Source organism: Daphnia pulicaria, chromosome 11 (assembly GCF_021234035.1).
Source record: "Daphnia pulicaria isolate SC F1-1A chromosome 11, SC_F0-13Bv2, whole genome shotgun sequence".
NCBI lineage: Eukaryota > Metazoa > Arthropoda > Branchiopoda > Diplostraca > Daphniidae > Daphnia > Daphnia pulicaria.
The window spans coordinates 784,615-801,003 of NC_060923.1; the positions used below are offsets into that span (position 1 = coordinate 784,615).

Genomic DNA, 16,389 nt, shown 5'->3' on the forward strand with positions numbered 1-16,389 from the left:
AACACAAGATTTCCCAAGTTACAACAACAGTTGAGCAAAGGGATCTCCATTTCCGACCTGAAAATCAACTAATAAAAGTAAAACCTATTACATTATTGCAGGGAGATTGATCAACAAAATTACTTAACTAGCTCTAAAGAGTTTCTGCACGAGATGAGACGTACAGCTAACAATGGCCGACATTTCGACCCACGTCATCACATTTGGCCAAGTGAAATTATAAGCCAGATCGCCTGTAAATTCAGACAGAGACGTCAGGGATAATTAAATTTAAGAAATCCCAACTAGCATTACCAATTACATTTAATGGCTAAAAATGTAGATCGACACCAATCAACTTGGAAGACACTTTAAAGTCACGCCTCGGAAACAAATGGCAAATATTTCTTCCTCACGAAGACACTCGCGCGACCTGGCGGATGGGGGGACAATCCGCCGTTATGGCGACCGTATAACTCCACCGACAATAGAACACCAATATTTTAAATTTGAAAAAATTTCTTTGTATGCGACAGTAGAACTCCAAAGACATAACATGAAATAAGAGCTCCTTTTTCAAAATATTATTAAAAATACCCGACAATAGAACTCCAGTGCCCGACAGTAGAACTCCACTACGCGACAATAGAACTCCAATAAATTCTTTAATTATTTTCATGTTCGACAGTAGAACTCTATTGAATTTTAAATATTTTAAATGTCCGACTATGGGCCTATGGCAGAGAAAATTTCCGCGTTTTGGGGCAGGAAAAGTATGTAGTTCTATATTTGATTGCTAGATGGCGTTGCGAAACGTTTATTTTTTTTTTTTTTCCTTTCGGCGTGCAATAATAACAAACCTTCGAAAAAACAGAAGTGGAGAATCGGTCGTCATTAGTTGTACCTATATCTCTACTTTCTTTCTTTTTTTTCAAGTTTCACAGTCGGAGAAATCTGTAGCCACCAGTTGTTCTTCTGTATTGCTAACATCACTGTATTGAAATGGATAAAGATTGCCTAGGTTGTAGGATTGTAAGCGGCTCAGGTACAGGACATATGACAAACCCGTGTATTTCGTAACAGATATCAATATGTTTAAACCACAGGTTTAATTGGAGCTGCTGCGTACATAGCACATCAATCAAAGAAATCGGTTCACAAATGGGGAAGGCTTTTTATGCAAATCACTAGCTTTGGTACTGAATTTCAGATGAAAAGTATCTTTTTAATGCAAAATGATTTTTATCTACTAGGCTTTGCATCAGTGGGTGCAGCAAGACTCTTGAATATTTACCCATTCAATGTGACTCACAAGAATTTGCAGTTGGGAAAAAAGCAAGAAGGAAGTTAACAGTGAAAAATGTTGGGAGATTAACTTGTTAGCCATGAGAAAGAAAATACACTCAAAATCCAACTTTCCCCAATTTTGTGTCTGTTTTGGGATTAGCAGTGAGAGCTTGAACACATACAAGGCACTCATTAATTTTGGTTTGGAGATCTCTTAGATCATGAATGAATAAATAACGAAGGACATTTGCAGCACTGCTTACATTGGGGGATTTTATGTCCAAGCCAAAGCTGATGTTTTCAAATTGAACAGGGTTTCCTGGATTCTTGGTCTTCAAGGCGTCTTTCAATGCATCTTGACTTAACTTTTCTTGGATTACATTGCAAATTCCTTCTAATGTCATTAGATGATCTGGATGTCTTGGAACTTGAAGAAGATTAGCCAATTCAACAACCCCAACTTTGAAATCTTCACTTTCAACTGCATCAAAATGTAAAGAATTCTTAACAATGATTAAAAAAATATTGAAATAAAAAGCTCTTACAATCCAAGTTGTCAAGTGGATTTGATTGCTGAGAAGTTTGTTGCTGAATCTTAGGACTTGAAGTGTAGCTTTCGGGTTTCTCATTGAACTCAAATTGCACTGCCAGCCCAAGAAGCCAGTCTACAATTTCCGGCCTAGAACCATTGGCAAAAGGGCAATCCAGATCCTTCAAATATTGTTCAAAAGCTTGGTTCCACTGTTCAGCAGTTGTATTCCTTAGAGATTCCCTATCTTCAATCTTGTAGCGGCGTACTTTTTGATCTTCCAGCCAAACAATAGTGCTTCGAAACTGCTTCTCGTCTAAGAATAAAGAAACAGTGGTCTTTAAAATCTCATTGCAATAACACACTTATAATGTAATACCTGCAGTATTCAAGGTATCGGGATTAGGAAAACCCAACGCTTGTAATTTTCGCTTAAACATTTTTAACGCAATATTTCGAGTGAATGATTTTTCCCACAGATGAGCAGAAATTGTGTGATGAAAAATAATAAGTAAGGATATTGATTGTGTGCTCCCTGAAAAGTCTGAATGAGTAATAAACAGGAATGGAATGAACGACAACGAACCGACAACGAATGACGATGGTTCAGAAAATCTGTTTCGTCTGCTTATTTTTGTACTTGTCGACATGTGCTGTTGTGCAATGCCAAATTTATTAAAACTCAACTTACAGAATTTGAAAAATTGTAATATCGAATTTCGGACCAGTTGCAGATGGACATAGAACTACATAAAATGAAATTATGAATTAATAATATGAAATTATTGAATCAAGGACATTTTTCCGAACAGTCTATTAGTTTTGAGAGATCAAACAAACAAACATCAAACATCTCTAGGAGTCTTGGACTCTAAAAAGCATAACATTTTAAAATCACACCATTTAGACTAAAGGATAAAAAGGAGGGTGCAGAACTTTTTTAAGGTGCAGAAAAAAGGTAATACTGTTGTTGTAATATTGATCGATATAAAATGACAATCACAGCATCCGTTAAATATTTGCTTTTGAAATAACCGCTAGTTAATTTCAAGGAGAGGGCATACAGCCCAAGCGATCGAAAGCAGCTTTTTCAAGTTCTTCTCGATGATCTGGATGGGCGATTCGGATGAGTTCAAATGCGCGCTGGCGCAGATTTTTACCGAACAAGTTTGTGTAACCGTATTCGGTTACCACATAGTGGACGTGGGCACGTGTAGTAACAATCCCAGCCCCTTTATGTTGGAACAGAAGCATCGTTTAGCCAAATCGCTGTGATAAATGCATTTATATAGAAACTAGGGGGACGAATGGACGATACCTTGTTTCAAGTAGGGTACAACTTTTGACTCGCCCTTTTTCGTGCTAGATGGCAAAGCTAGAATTGGTTTGCCACCGTCGGGACAAAGTCCCGCTCCACGTAGGAAATCTACCTGTCCGCCGACACCTAGTTAAACAAGTTCGTCTTCCATTTCAAACAAACGGTTCAGTAAAATATTATTTGTGTTAATAAAAACTTACCAGAATACATTCTGGTGCCTATAGAGTCGCTTACAACTTGACCAGTTAAATCTATTTCAATGCACGAGTTAATGGCCGTCACTTTGGGGTTTTGCGCAATCAATGAAGATGAGTTAACCCACTGAACATCACCCATGACTGCAAAGTAAAAGATTTAATAACATGGAAGAAAAAATCCGTTAAAGATGATGTGAACTGAATACCAATGAATGGGTTATTGTCAAGGAAATCATAAAGTCGCCGGGATCCCAAACAAAAGCTACCGACAATTTTGCCTATGGTCGAAAGTAAGAGAGAACAATGAGGCTGTGTTTAACTACGCTAATACTAAGATACCTGGCAATATTTTCTTTTGGCTATTAGTTATGCAACCAGCTTCAACCAAATCCACCACTCCATCGCTAAACATTTCAGAATGAATTCCGAGGTCGGTGTGACTCTTCAATGACGAAAGCACAGCGTCAGGAATGTTCCCGATACCTACGTGATTGAAATGAATAAAATGAGGGGGAAATTCTCGAATTTAACGGCAAGAAAGTTAGAAGAGAAAATACCCATTTGTAAAGTGGCCCCATTTTCGACCAAATTGTCGGCAATTAGTCGGCCTATGGCGATCTCAATAGGACTGCTTTTAGCCGGATATCTCATCGGCAGCTCTTCGTCCACGTTGACAATGCAGTCCAAATGAGAAACGTGAATCGTTCCGTCTCCAAAGGTTCTTGGGATTTTAGGATTCACCTGGCCTATGATATACTTGGCATTCTTAACGGCTGAACGCGTAACGTCCACACTAGGGCCAAAGCTGCAAAATCCTGATTAAATAGTAAAAATGGTTTTAGCGCGAGGCTCAATTAATGGACAGGCATTGCAATGTGTGAATTGCAAATACATTAATTGTCTCTGCAATACAAAATGTTCAATGTCATGCATACCATGTTGATCAGGTGGAGACACCTAAAAAAAATTTTGATCCCAAAATTAGTAATTAGTTTAACATTTCTCATATTGCAATTGCTAGTCTTTATACATTGATGAGAGCCACATCTAGCTGGATGATTTTCCGATGAAACAAGAGAGGTATTTCAGAGAGAAATATTGGGACGAAATCAGCTCTACCGCTGTTGACTGCTTCCCTGGCATTAGATCCAATGAAGAATGAATTATCCCGAAATATTCCTAATAAAAAAAAGATGGAATTAAAAGGAAATGTATTAGATGAAACAGCATAAACTATATTTTAAACTTACCACTATACTCTGGTTTCAAGTATTCCATTGGTCCTTCAATATGGATGTGACAAACAGTGACCTTTTCCAGTCTACTCTCTTTTCCATGATTGGCTAGTGCAGCTAGAAGCTTTGTCGGTGTTGCTGCTGCACTATGAACAAAAACCGTATCACCTGACTTGACAACTTTAATGGCCTCCTCTGCAGTCAGAGTGATTGGTGTTCGTGGCAATGGATGAAAAGGTTCAGCTGCATAGCTGTAATAATGCCTAATGATTCCACGGTTGAATTTTTTAAAAAGTCCGCTAAAATACATTGTAAAAACTAGTCTCTTTCACTACGTGACCGTGAATGGAAAATACTTGACTACAGATTGACATATCTAAGATAAAACGTTACAAGCCAGGACGTGAGATGAAGACTGAAGAAAGCCTTGGGCTGAAGAAGAGATCGAATAACGGTCTTTTGATTTCCAGAAAAATGCTTTGTCATTTAATTAGTCTCTTTAGTTGAGTGGGTCTATTGGGAAACGAGTGACTAGTGGGCATCTGATCCATCCAACGACCTTTAACTGCAGCACTGGTATTACTAGGTTTGTTTACATCCGAGCTTAGATTAACCACCGCTAGATGACTCGAATCGGACAAAATGATTTGTTACGCTTTTTGAACACATAATCAAGTTGATTAACTCATTAAAAACGATTCAAGGTCTCGGAATATTAGATCAGTGCTGCGAGAACAGAATAAACAACGGAAATAAAACGATTGAAACGACGTTGTCATTGAATAGTCGGATGGTTGACGGCCGACGAACAACGATTTCCATTTGCTTCAACGAAAGTTGGAAACCAATATTCTTAAACGACAAAGGAACGATGGCGTGATACCAAAGTTTCTTCCAATCGTGAGATGTTCAACCCAACGATCCTTGGGAATATAGGCCTATCTGCGTCGGATTGATAATGATGGCCAGACTTGGACGTTGTTGTGACCGAGAAGCGTCGAGTATCGATTTTAGTCATGCGGAAATCAATCGCTTTGCAAGGGCGGAGCCTTTCTTCCGGATTGGTTACTCCGGAATGAGACTTGATTGTAATCATGCCAGACAGTCTCCAAACGAATTCGCACTCCAATAATGGGCTGACGATTATTGCTGGATGCTGATCCGGTTTCGCGATTGTCACATTCTTCCCCCCTTGGGTTTACGGTTTGATTGCTTCCGGGCGAAGCACGAACGCCGAATGCCTTTGAAGGGATTCCTATGAATATCGGCAAATGTAATTCGTCCACCTAAGAAAGAGTAAACAGAAAAATATTGTCCAAATCAATAACTTTAAATATTTCTTAATGGTAGAAATAACAAACCTGTAAATCTTTTCTTTTTCCCGATAAAAGTGAATCCGCTTTTTAAAAACCCAAAGTGTGCTAGAGTCGACACAAAGAATTTATTGATTGAATGATGAATGATTATCACAGATGATTTGAAAAAATTGATTTGTTAAAAAAATAGATTTGTACAGGGTGGTATGTACACACACCGCGGAAAGGGGAAAAAAAGGCTAAACGTGGAAGCCTTTGAAACGAGTGATAAGAGGGGCGGGGCGTGAGTACTGGGTGGGAGGAAACATCTCATTTTCGAGTGGAAAAGCTTTTGGCGACAACCCGAAATAAGAGGGGGGAAAAAAAGGGAGAAACAGTTTCTCCCTTGTGTTATTACATCATCATCTATAAGTCTTCTATCAGTTTGACTGGTGGCGGTTTTCTCTCCCCCCTTCCACCTTGTCCGCCGGTACAACAGAAGCCATTTTCGGTTCCAACGGCAGGTCGATATGAGCGTCCATAACTCTTCTGCTGGCCGAAAAAGCTTACAAAGTCCAGTATAGACAAGTCCAGGGTGAAATGACGACTGCAGATTGACGTGCCGCATTCAAAAATGAAAGAAATAAAAATATGCGCTTATTATCGTTTTCTTCCAAGTCGTGCCAGGGGTTCGCGTTTAGCCTGAAGTGGTTGCGTTCACCTTGAGCACAAACACACACACACGTACACACAGACACTGCACTCTTGTTGGATGTCAACATTTGAACCTGAAAATCCAATTGACTATTGATTGTTTGGATTGTTCGGCTTCTCTTCTTCTTCTTCGCTGCTAATCTCCAAGTCGTCGTCGTCGTCTTCGTTTTCTTCTTCTTCGTCAAAGATGTCGATCGTCGTCTGGTCGTCTGCGACTTTGGCTAATCCGTTGGCCGACAATTTCTCGCCCTGCCAATGAAACAACGAGAATAACGGTAAAAGTAGAAGGCATAAATAGACTACAAATAAAAGGGGTGCGCATGGGAGTGACCGCCTATTACCAAAGGCGTATATAACGAGAGACTATATAAGGATTTGTCAGCTGTTATTCAATCGGAATCCTTAGCAAAGTTGCCCGTCTGCTTACTCACTTAGACCGCGCTATATATTGTATACTATCAAATGCCACAGGTTTGGGGGAGAGCTGTCCAGCTCAAGTTGTTATTGTCCAGTGCTACTGTAAACAGTAATGGCTCCCACACTTGACGACGGTTATTAAAACGATCTCCGTATTGATGACGAATTTGAAACTCGGATGATAAAGTAGATGAGTGGACACATTTTTTGGCTTTAGTTTAATAATAATTTTACTCGTTCAAATTCATTTGTAAGGAATCGATAGACTTTCGAATTAATAATAATTGTTCCTGTTATTTGCTCACTTTAATTGCAAAGAAACACGAAAAGATAAACAATGAAATATCAATGTGAATTTAAAATCACTTGATTATCGAAAAAGTTCCCCGCGAGATAGGGATTTACGACTTTTAAATATTAACGAAAAGTGAAATGCATTATAGCCAGCTACAGTGTAATCTCGGGATCACCGCAATAAATGTCCATTGTTAAAAATGACGTGTCGACAACTTGATTATCATCAAAAGCTCAATGCTGATGATTGCGCAAACCCCTCAAAAATATCTATCGCCTACAATCAACGTTATCTTTCACGTCAAGTCATTGAACGCGTGAACAACTGATGTAATCCCTGATTGCTTAAACTGGAAATCCAGCAAAGTATAGTGCCAACGCACACAACCCAATTTCATATAGAGCTAATGTATGACAGATCCGGAAGTGACGATGATTAAACCGTACGGATTCCATCTTCACATCAATACCTGATCGTTCACTTCCTTTCAGTTCCCCCAACCCCAAACAAACTTCCGGGAAGGTACAAAACTTGTCAAGTCGAACTCAAATCACCACCCCTTTAAATATTAAATACTCGCATGCGTACATCAAAGACAAGAGGGGCGTTCTCGTTGAAAATGAATCAAAGCGCATATAGGTTACACACAGTGTAACATCAGCAGCTATTAGACTATTAAGACAAAAAAGGTGGGAAGCTGGAGGGGGGAGAACAAAACAAACTTTTGTCGACTCTTATATAAGAAGAATGCTTTGAGTGGTAACTCCCAACAGATCGGATTACGTAATGTGTCGTAAACTTAGTAACGGTCGACTTCTCATCCTGTGAACTTGGTGGCGCTATTAGGTTCGCCGACATATATTTTTTTATACCCACGCTCCTTTTTCTTATTAAAATATGTTATAGGAGGTAGGGAGGGATGAAACGTATTAGGTAACTAAACAGCAGAACATGTGAAGGCGTTAGGCTCAAATGTTCCTGGCTAATAAAACATGTGAATCAAAATGAAACAATTACCTTGCGAGTTCGTCGCCATTTGGCCCGTCGATTTTGGAACCACGTTTTCACCTGCAACAAGACAAATTCTATTATTCGCATTTATTTTTATTAATTTAATGGGCTGGCATTTCATGCGCGTATACTTGACGTTCGGTGAGAGAAAGTCGATTGGCCAGCGTCCTCCTTTGGCCGGGCGTCAAGTATCGAGTGGAATTGAACGTTTCCTCCAGGTGGTGACTTTGGCGGTGAGTGAAACGAATCTGGCCGCCTTTGCGAGTCGCTTGTTGATGCAAAATCGGCAAGTGGTGGTGGTGATGACGTCTGCTGGCCGCCATGGCTGCCAACCGGATGGCCGCATCGTGAGAATGCGGATGAGCCAGAAAGAAAGGGGAAGCGACCGAAGCGGACGTCATTGGTGTTGATAAACCTGTGTGGAAATGAGAAAAAGAAAAATTCATATTACACGGAAACCACAAAAAGGATTTAAGAAGAAAAGGGGAAAAAAATGAATGAAAGAGGAGCGGACGGATTGAAAGACTTAAATAACAAAAACATGTGTTGACTTATTGGAGCCTGTCACACATACATTTTGGCTTCGTCTAACGAATATAGGCTCGCGGATCTGTATCGAGGATGCGACTGGATTTAGTTGGGTGTAGCCATTGAATAAAAAAGTAGGATCCGAAAAAGGAAACAATAAGCCACTGGCAATCCAATTAAACTGGTAAAACCCGTCAAATAAACATCAGAAAATGTATACATCCCGCCAAGCCGTAACCGAGATACAAGATCGCATTATGATTGAAAATGACTTGATGTGGGTTCAATAAATTGAATTAAATCCCCATGCACAGGATTTTTCGATGTTACCCTTTACCCGTTGTGTGATTTTACAAGAAAAAAAACGTAATCATCCCATTCTCTCGATCCATATATGCGGATGATACCGCCCGCTGCGGTAATAGAATCATTGGGAAATGAAATTAACAATAACAGCCCCCCCACTCCACGTCACACAATGGGCGAAAACAATAACGCATCGCTTCATCCAGCGATCGACCGTCTAGTCGATATATTTTAGTTCCACTCGAAATGATTTCCCGTGTCCTGGAATGAAATTCAGCCGTCAATCACCGGGGCCATGAGACTCAAAACGGACAATGAATTTTTTTTATTTTTCATTTTCAAAAGAGCTGCTCCCCCCTTACCGATACACAAACAGTCAAGTTCCTGCTCTCCATCATCATCATCATCGATTGGTTTTTACTAGCTGTTCCATTCATCTTGTTTCCTTTTCTTCACTTTCATACTTGAACAAGTTGGAGCAATAAAGCACAGACAGGAAGACACCAACTCCCAAGACGAACGACGCGATGAAAAGGGGCTACTATACTCCAACGTTTTGCGTGAGAAAGAATCGGAAAATTGGTTTCATATTTTTTTTACCGTGGTGGGAATATGAGAGTTCAGGACTGGCTGCACTTGGCCAGCATCCGGTCATGGCCGCCGCCGGCATCGCCATCCAATTGCTCACGTTGTCGAATAACGACGGACCAATCGACCCAGTTGTTGGCACTGGACGTTGAGCTCCTGTCGAGAGATCAACGGGCATGGCAGCGTGATGATGTTGCTGCTGGAACCAAATGGCCGCAGCGTTCGGCCAACCCGACGGCGGATAATAAGCGGCGGGATCTCCTGTCCAGTAAGGAACAAGTGGCTGCGGATGGACATCTGGATAGGTGGAGTGGTCGCCGACGGATGTCATCAATGGGTCGACAGCAGCAGGAGCCGAAGGGCCGTGAAGAATGTGATCGATGGTGAACGATTTACTGCCCATCTTTCAATCCAACTCGGGCCGAAAAATAATAACAACAAAAATTAATTGAGACAAGAGTGACAAGTGGTTGCGACGTCGAACAATCTCCGTCAAGTACTGGCCATATCATGGGGCCCGGTTCACGAATCTATAGACTCGAAGAGCGGCCGTTATTATAGCCGTGATCAAATGTCCTGTTGCCTCAGTTTCTCTCTGACTCGACACTGACACGAAATGCGTATGTGTCTCTCTCCGATGTGTGTATACAAAACAATATGTTCCAAGCGCGTGTACATATAATATAATATAAGAGAGGAGTTGGCAGGATATTATCGTTATCAATCGGCCGCATATTTCCTGTTTGAAGTGGCCTTTTCCCGCCATCTCGCCCCCTTGGCCGCCGCCTACTGCCACGGGTAAGCTCCTTCGATTACGACGACGCATTTCGATGGCCACCACCAACTACCAGCCAGTCCTTGTCATATTTTCAACTTGTAATTATATAAATACATCAGCATGCAGAGAGCTATAGTCTCGCAACCACACACACAGTTGGATGATAAGAAAATCAAACTGAAGGGAACATTTTCAACGGAAAAGGCCATCAGTATCTGTCCCGGCAGAACCAAAAAATAACCAGACGACCGATTGCTATACGTTTCAAAAGCGGCCCAGTCAACGCAGAGCCGTTGGCATTGAAATGCTCCAATAAGCCAATAGAGAACACAAACGAAATTTGGAGTGAGAGAAAACTATTTCGTGATTATTGCCAAGTCACGACTCTTGACCGATTTCCAACACGATAACGGGACGAGAGAAAAACCAACAAAATCCCGCGGGTCGTGTTTGTAGAGTCACAAATGGTTACAAAAGAGTCACATCAAATCCGGGGAGTGTTAACACATCATTCACAATGAGAGTATGACTCCAAAAAACGAGATTGATTGAGCCCTAAGTCAACACGACCAATGCCGAGATAACAGTCGCCCTCCCGACTCGGAATTAATCTTACGTAATTCGTACACTCTCACAACTATACAGTATAGTCGAATAGTACATCATCCAACAAGATATTGTAAAGCTATCAAGGATCAAATACTTGCGATTATAAAGACACCATAGCAAACAGACTCGGGACTGGGCGCGATAGTGCTGCAGAGTATAGATTGAGCTATTTAACAAGATAGGCCAGTAAAAGAAGATTGAGATGGGATTGACACAACACGGACGTGCCTGACGAGTGATATGTATTTAAAAAAAAGAGTCTTAACTAACCGCCCGGCGGTCCAAATAGTCACGGTTCCGATGCGTGTGTGTCTATGTGGAGATGTTGAGTAATATGCCCTGAGCTCTATATACTCCGATATACTCTTCGCTTTAGAGTTATTGTGTGTTTTTTTAGCCAGCAGCAGCAGCCAGGGGGAATAAAAGGCTTTAGTTAAGATATTTTGTATTGGCTGCTGGTGATTGGCCAGCAGATGCAATCGCGTCAACGGAACGAATTGAGAAGCGGATCAGACAGCGTGTAATTGGTCCGGTCATCTGGTCCGCGGCCATCGTTCGTTCAATCTGCCACAGGCTATACACGACGGAGAGGCAGACGACAAAACAAAAAAGGGGAAAAAAGAAAGAAAAAAACAAATAACCAGAAATTTGGGGTGGAACCGACGGTCGACCTTTTGTCCTTTTCTTCTTCCTATCCTAGTCGAAGCAGATGGCGCAGTTAATCGCGGTTAATCGCTCCAATGTTTATGTTTAAGATATTGATGAATAACGACCCCATTTCGGCCCCCCCTCTATCCCATTAAAGAGTGGCCCCCTTTTCTATATATAGACTTTATCTATACTCCCGTCTATTTCCCCCCCATCCCAATCACACAGTAGAAGGATCTCTCTCGTCTATTGCTATCGCATATGGAGCAATCATTGGCCGCTTCATTGGGCCAGCACAATAGGCGTTATATGTAGACATACAAGAAAGGACAACAGGCTATATAGTTGTGTGTTGAAATGGTTTGAGATGATGATGATGATATGTGTGTGCCGCGTCTTGGACACAAAACTTGGGGCCGGCCGGACGACCCGCCCCCCCATCTCTTGTGGTCCCTCGCCGCCGAAAAGTTATTCAATCCACGCCATCCATAATAATATCTTATAAGAGAACCGGCTGCTTTTCCTTTTGATACATTCTTCGCTGCTTTTTTATTATTTATTATATTTCTCTTCATCTTTTGTGTGATCAAACTGGGGCACCACTTGATGTGTGGATAGCGACGAAATGTCACTTTGACTTACGACACGCTTCAATAACCATTTGATGTGTACACTCGATCGGATTTTTTTTTTTTTTTAAATTTCAGACCGGGAAAAGCGGTTCGTATTTTTATCAAAAAATAAAGCCGCCGCCGCCTCATATTCCGGAATAAAAAAAATTATTTTTCCTGAAATGGGAAAATGGATCCGTATTTGGACGATTGGCTCCTCTCACCGCTGGCGCACAGTTGACTTGGTGGCTGATTGCGCTGTCTGTGTACATAATGGTGGCACCATAGTTTGTGTATTGTGTATACAGAGCCGACTAGAAACATGTTTTTCCTTTTTTGTTTTTTCCTGACAGTTAATCGCTTGTCAATCACAAATATCCCCCCCCCCCCACCCCACTCAATCGTGTCAGCGCCTCGTCTGATTTTTTCGACCGTTTGCTTTTCCCCATTTCATTTTATCGAATCCGTTTCTCTTTTTCTTTATCGGCATCGTAAATGCACACTCGAGTCACACAAGCAAAAGGTCCTGTTTTTATCACATTGGAGATTATAGTACAAGTCAACATCAGAGTGCAACAACTTCCTCCTTCAACCGCCCTCTACAGCACCCATCAGTCGACATGTTTCGACGATAACTTTCCAATATTTTTTTCCCATTCTCTACGCAGCACGGTAAACCGGCGTTAAACTAGTCTTTACCGGCTTAAACTGACCAGCAGCGTATTATACACGATAAAATGTCAACTTTTCAATTCGAATAATCTTTCGACTGTGCTCATATGTTGCTCCGCTCACGGCTTTATATTCTTTCACTTCTCCGTTCAGTCGGTCGTGAAATTATTCAAAAAAACCTGTCGAAAAATAAATGCAAGAAAGCGCGCAGCGCAGTAGACCATGCAATACCCCAAAGAGTTTCGGTCAGATTTTGTAGAGAATTTAGAGACGAAAAATCTAAAGTAACTGGCGCATTTACGTTTTAGTCTTTTGAAAGAATAACAGAAAAACTAAGGCCCACATGTGATTTGAGGCCAACAACTTTTTGGAAAAGATGTATAATAATAATAGATGCCAAAAGGAAAAACTCAAAAACAGAGTGCGGATTATTGGTGAGTGGAGAACAACCTCCAAAAAGTGGGAATCAAGAGCAGGAGGAGGTGGGATGAAATCGAAAAAGGCTTTTTGCCTCCCTTGCTGCATCTCGGGACGAGTATACGTTTATATGCAAAGTCGTAAGCTGCTTTGCATATGTGGTGGGCCTCTCCATCAGTTCTCTATCTCCACAGAGTTCACGCTAAAGCCGGGCAAAAGAGTCGACGTTCGGCATATACGCTCAAAGAGTCTGAGCGGTCTACATAATACACACACATCGGGAGGGAAAAAAAAGACTAGTCGATGTGTGTCTATAAATCATTCAGCCGCGACAACAACCGAGGGGAGCACGACAAAAAAAAAAAGACTCATACTTTAAAAAAAAATCAAATAACATTAAACTCGACTGGAATGAACGCACAGTCAAAAAGTAAATAATCTACAAAGTCATGAAAGAGACTGGACTGATGGAACTCTCTATAACACAAGAATAACATTTGATATGGCAAGGTTATTGGTTTTAGACGCGGTCGCAATCCACGGGGAAGTCGACCGCGTGATGAAATTGTTACCGCCACCTCCCGTTATTATATAAGAGATTATGTGATGTATGTGATGGCGTTACGACTTATTCCATATAAAAAGAAACTTTCCTATTTCTTTTCCTTTATAGTCGCATATTTGATTATCGATTTGAAATAACCACGGAAAAAAGAAAGAAAATCCCGGTCTCTGACAATCATCCCATCCAACCAACCGACACGTTCGGTGTGTCTATACACGAGAAATAAGAGGAATAAAAAAGGAGTGGGTGGAAATAACAAATCGTATTGCGCACCGACGTCAGAAGACCGAAAAGCCTCCCAAGAATTTATACAAGATAGAAGAAGCTGCTGCTGGGAGATCAATGCTGGTGGCGGGTGAATCAAAAAGAATAAGACGAACGATGGAAAGTTTCAAAAAGTTGTCGTCGGAGTGGATGAGTGGAGAGAAGGGGATTGAGATGTCACCAACTCCCGGAGTGCTGGTGGTAGTGGTGGAGGCGGTTATTGTGTTGGCGTCAAATTGAGCCGAGCGAGATTGCTGCTATAAATATCTACACAAGACTCTCGACTGTACACAACACAAAAGGGGCGAAAAAATAAGGGGAGGTGATGACAAAAAAGAGACAACTCCATTTTGATTTCATGGACGACGGCAGTGCATGAGAGTCGATTTTCGGTAGTTTTTCATTTCACGGCCGACGCACTTCTCCTCATCCGCGCTTAGCTTCCCTCCCCCCTCCCAACAACAACAACAACAACAACCAAAATCTACGCGGGTAGATCGAGAAAAGCTTATTATTAAGACACTCGTCTATGGTTTCCAGCAGCGGGATAAAACACACGCAAACAAACGTGAAAAGGCATGACGGTGCGAAATTTAAACACAAAACGTGATGTTGGTTTCCCAAACTGATAACGAAGAGAAAACATTCAAACGAATTAAGAAATTCGAAAAGTGTTTGGATGGTGAATCAGACGTCCGCTGATGGCGACGATGATTGACTTTATCAGCTGCACAACCTCATTCCATGTTGTGTATCTATCGGGAAAAAAATGTTCTGTTGTAATCAAACAGGCGCGACACCAAGGTATTAAGTGCCGGTCGAGGGATTAAAAATTTCGTTGGCCAGCAACAGCGGCACAAAAATTGAATCATAAAATTTATATAAAAAAAGTGGCGTTCGATAAACATATTAACACGACGGATAAAACTCTGACCCTGCTCCAAGGACACGTTTATAGTTTCTATTTGTATTGTTAGTTGAGAAAAAAACCCAGAACGTGAATTATGATTTTGAAAAAACGAGCGCTCTTGTACAAATATTTCAAAGCTCTGTCCAGGATGATTAATGCCCAGTAAATAAGATAGCCAGGACGATCTGGCTTTGCTGATGACTTAATCTGTCATCAGATGAAATCTCGTTGGAATGACGCAGCAGTAGTTACACACGTAGCAGCAGCAGCAGCCCAGGTGGAATCAGTGCGCGGACAGACGGAATTATTAATAGAAACGAGCCACAACTAGTCGACAAATCGTTCCCCCCCACCCTTACCAAATAAATTCGATCGCGGGGGGAAAAGGGAGGGAGATGGTGGGTAGTAACTACACACACACACACAAGTCTAATCTGATTACAACTCCTAGAGAGAGTCCGGTGCAGCTTTGATTAGAGATCAACGACTAAATAGGGGCTTCCTCGTCGTGGTTCCAGCAGCTCTTCGTGTTTTCTCTCTCTCTTTTCTGGTGCGGATTATGCACCGCAGTGGTAGGCCATGCACGAATCATGAGCCCCACCCCACCGCCAAGCATTTGTGACGTTGTGGCCGTGTAACAGTAGTAGTTGGGAAAAGTCATTATCGACTTGATAAGACACGCGGTAATTTGAGAGAATTGATCATCATTCCCCTCCCATTTCCAAGACTTCCAAGCGCGAATAAATAAATTCAAATATTATTACGCAGTAAATCATTTCCCCGGTCACAAATAAAAAAGAAGAGAAATGCGAAACTCAAATTTCTCTTCCCCAATTTCAAATTCGTAAGCCGCTTATTTTTGTTTCTACCCGAGCGAATCGTACACAACATTATTCGACAGACGATATAAACTACCGAATCCAATAAATGCATCAAATACAAATTTTTAGTTTAAAAAAATTAAATTAAACGAATAAAATGGTGTCCGCTCAGCCGGATATCATCCCTCCTAAACAGTAAAGGGACTCTCTCAACGAAAAATGACTCATTATTCAAAGTGTCTATCGCACGATTGCCTCATCATCTCCAGTCGACAACAAAAATCGTCTCACATAAACAAACGACGACCTCTCTCAACCGGGCCCCTTTTCTTTTCTCTAAATGTTTTGTCAAAGAGCAAATCGACGTCGTATTATGATGAGCAAACAAATAACAA

The 16,389-nt window shown here is 41.3% G+C and overlaps 3 protein-coding genes and 1 long non-coding RNA gene across 9 annotated transcripts; all 4 read right to left on the bottom strand.

Annotated features, from left to right (window-relative positions):
• Positions 1 to 24: 24 nt before the first annotated feature.
• On the bottom strand, positions 25 to 520 carry LOC124315973. Of its 5 annotated transcripts, none has more exons than XR_006911758.1 (3): positions 295 to 520; positions 129 to 233; positions 25 to 57 (listed from the first exon to the last, which is right to left on the bottom strand). It is a non-coding gene; the product is annotated as an uncharacterized LOC124315973 (long non-coding RNA). The 5 variants fall into 5 exon arrangements; XR_006911755.1 differs by having other exon boundaries at positions 25 to 68; XR_006911757.1 differs by having other exon boundaries at positions 124 to 233.
• Positions 521 to 1,034: 514 nt separating this feature from the next.
• Positions 1,035 to 2,394, bottom strand: LOC124315920 (RNA transcription, translation and transport factor protein-like). Its single transcript, XM_046781667.1, has 3 exons — positions 2,175 to 2,394; positions 1,812 to 2,111; positions 1,035 to 1,747 (listed from the first exon to the last, which is right to left on the bottom strand). Exons 1-3 carry the CDS (start codon positions 2,233 to 2,235, stop codon positions 1,383 to 1,385), a joined length of 726 nt encoding a protein of 241 aa, XP_046637623.1. The 5' UTR covers positions 2,236 to 2,394; the 3' UTR covers positions 1,035 to 1,382.
• A 55-nt stretch (positions 2,395 to 2,449) lies between these two features.
• Positions 2,450 to 5,193, bottom strand: LOC124315908 (4-hydroxybutyrate coenzyme A transferase-like). Its single transcript, XM_046781650.1, has 9 exons — positions 4,561 to 5,193; positions 4,341 to 4,489; positions 4,246 to 4,267; positions 3,868 to 4,125; positions 3,650 to 3,793; positions 3,517 to 3,588; positions 3,314 to 3,451; positions 3,114 to 3,239; positions 2,450 to 3,027 (listed from the first exon to the last, which is right to left on the bottom strand). The coding sequence occupies exons 1-9, from the start codon at positions 4,853 to 4,855 to the stop codon at positions 2,843 to 2,845; spliced, it is 1,389 nt and encodes a 462-aa protein (XP_046637606.1). The 5' UTR covers positions 4,856 to 5,193; the 3' UTR covers positions 2,450 to 2,842.
• Positions 5,194 to 5,967: 774 nt separating this feature from the next.
• LOC124315923 (hematopoietically-expressed homeobox protein hhex-like) lies at positions 5,968 to 11,641 on the bottom strand. Of its 2 annotated transcripts, XM_046781673.1 has the most exons (5): positions 9,712 to 11,641; positions 8,409 to 8,692; positions 8,284 to 8,334; positions 6,629 to 6,803; positions 5,968 to 6,447 (listed from the first exon to the last, which is right to left on the bottom strand). In XM_046781673.1, exons 1-4 carry the CDS (start codon positions 10,100 to 10,102, stop codon positions 6,645 to 6,647), a joined length of 885 nt encoding a protein of 294 aa, XP_046637629.1. In that variant the 5' UTR covers positions 10,103 to 11,641; the 3' UTR covers positions 5,968 to 6,447; positions 6,629 to 6,644. The 2 variants fall into 2 exon arrangements, with proteins under 2 accessions (XP_046637629.1, XP_046637628.1); XM_046781672.1 differs by having other exon boundaries at positions 5,968 to 6,803.
• Between the last annotated feature and the right edge of the window lie 4,748 nt (positions 11,642 to 16,389).

Excerpts from the sequence above, each read along its gene's own strand:
- LOC124315920 (XM_046781667.1), bottom strand. The coding sequence starts at position 2,235 with ATGTTTAAGCGAAAATTACAAGCGTTGGGTTTTCCTAATCCCGATACC. Across the intron at positions 2,112-2,174 it reads CGATACCTTGAATACTGCAG|ACGAGAAGCAGTTTCGAAGC; the intron begins GTATTACATTAT and ends CTTTATTCTTAG. Across the intron at positions 1,748-1,811 it reads TCCACTTGACAACTTGGATT|TTGAAAGTGAAGATTTCAAA; the intron begins GTAAGAGCTTTT and ends ATTTTGATGCAG.
- LOC124315908 (XM_046781650.1), bottom strand. The coding sequence starts at position 4,855 with ATGTATTTTAGCGGACTTTTTAAAAAATTCAACCGTGGAATCATTAGG. Across the intron at positions 4,490-4,560 it reads CTTGAAACCAGAGTATAGTG|GAATATTTCGGGATAATTCA; the intron begins GTAAGTTTAAAA and ends TTTTTTTATTAG. Across the intron at positions 3,240-3,313 it reads AGGCACCAGAATGTATTCTG|GTGTCGGCGGACAGGTAGAT; the intron begins GTAAGTTTTTAT and ends TTGTTTAACTAG.
- LOC124315923 (XM_046781673.1), bottom strand. The coding sequence starts at position 10,102 with ATGGGCAGTAAATCGTTCACCATCGATCACATTCTTCACGGCCCTTCG. Across the intron at positions 8,693-9,711 it reads ACTCTCATATTCCCACCACG|GTTTATCAACACCAATGACG; the intron begins GTAAAAAAAATA and ends ATTTCCACACAG. Across the intron at positions 6,804-8,283 it reads AATGGCGACGAACTCGCAAG|GGCGAGAAATTGTCGGCCAA; the intron begins GTAATTGTTTCA and ends TTTCATTGGCAG.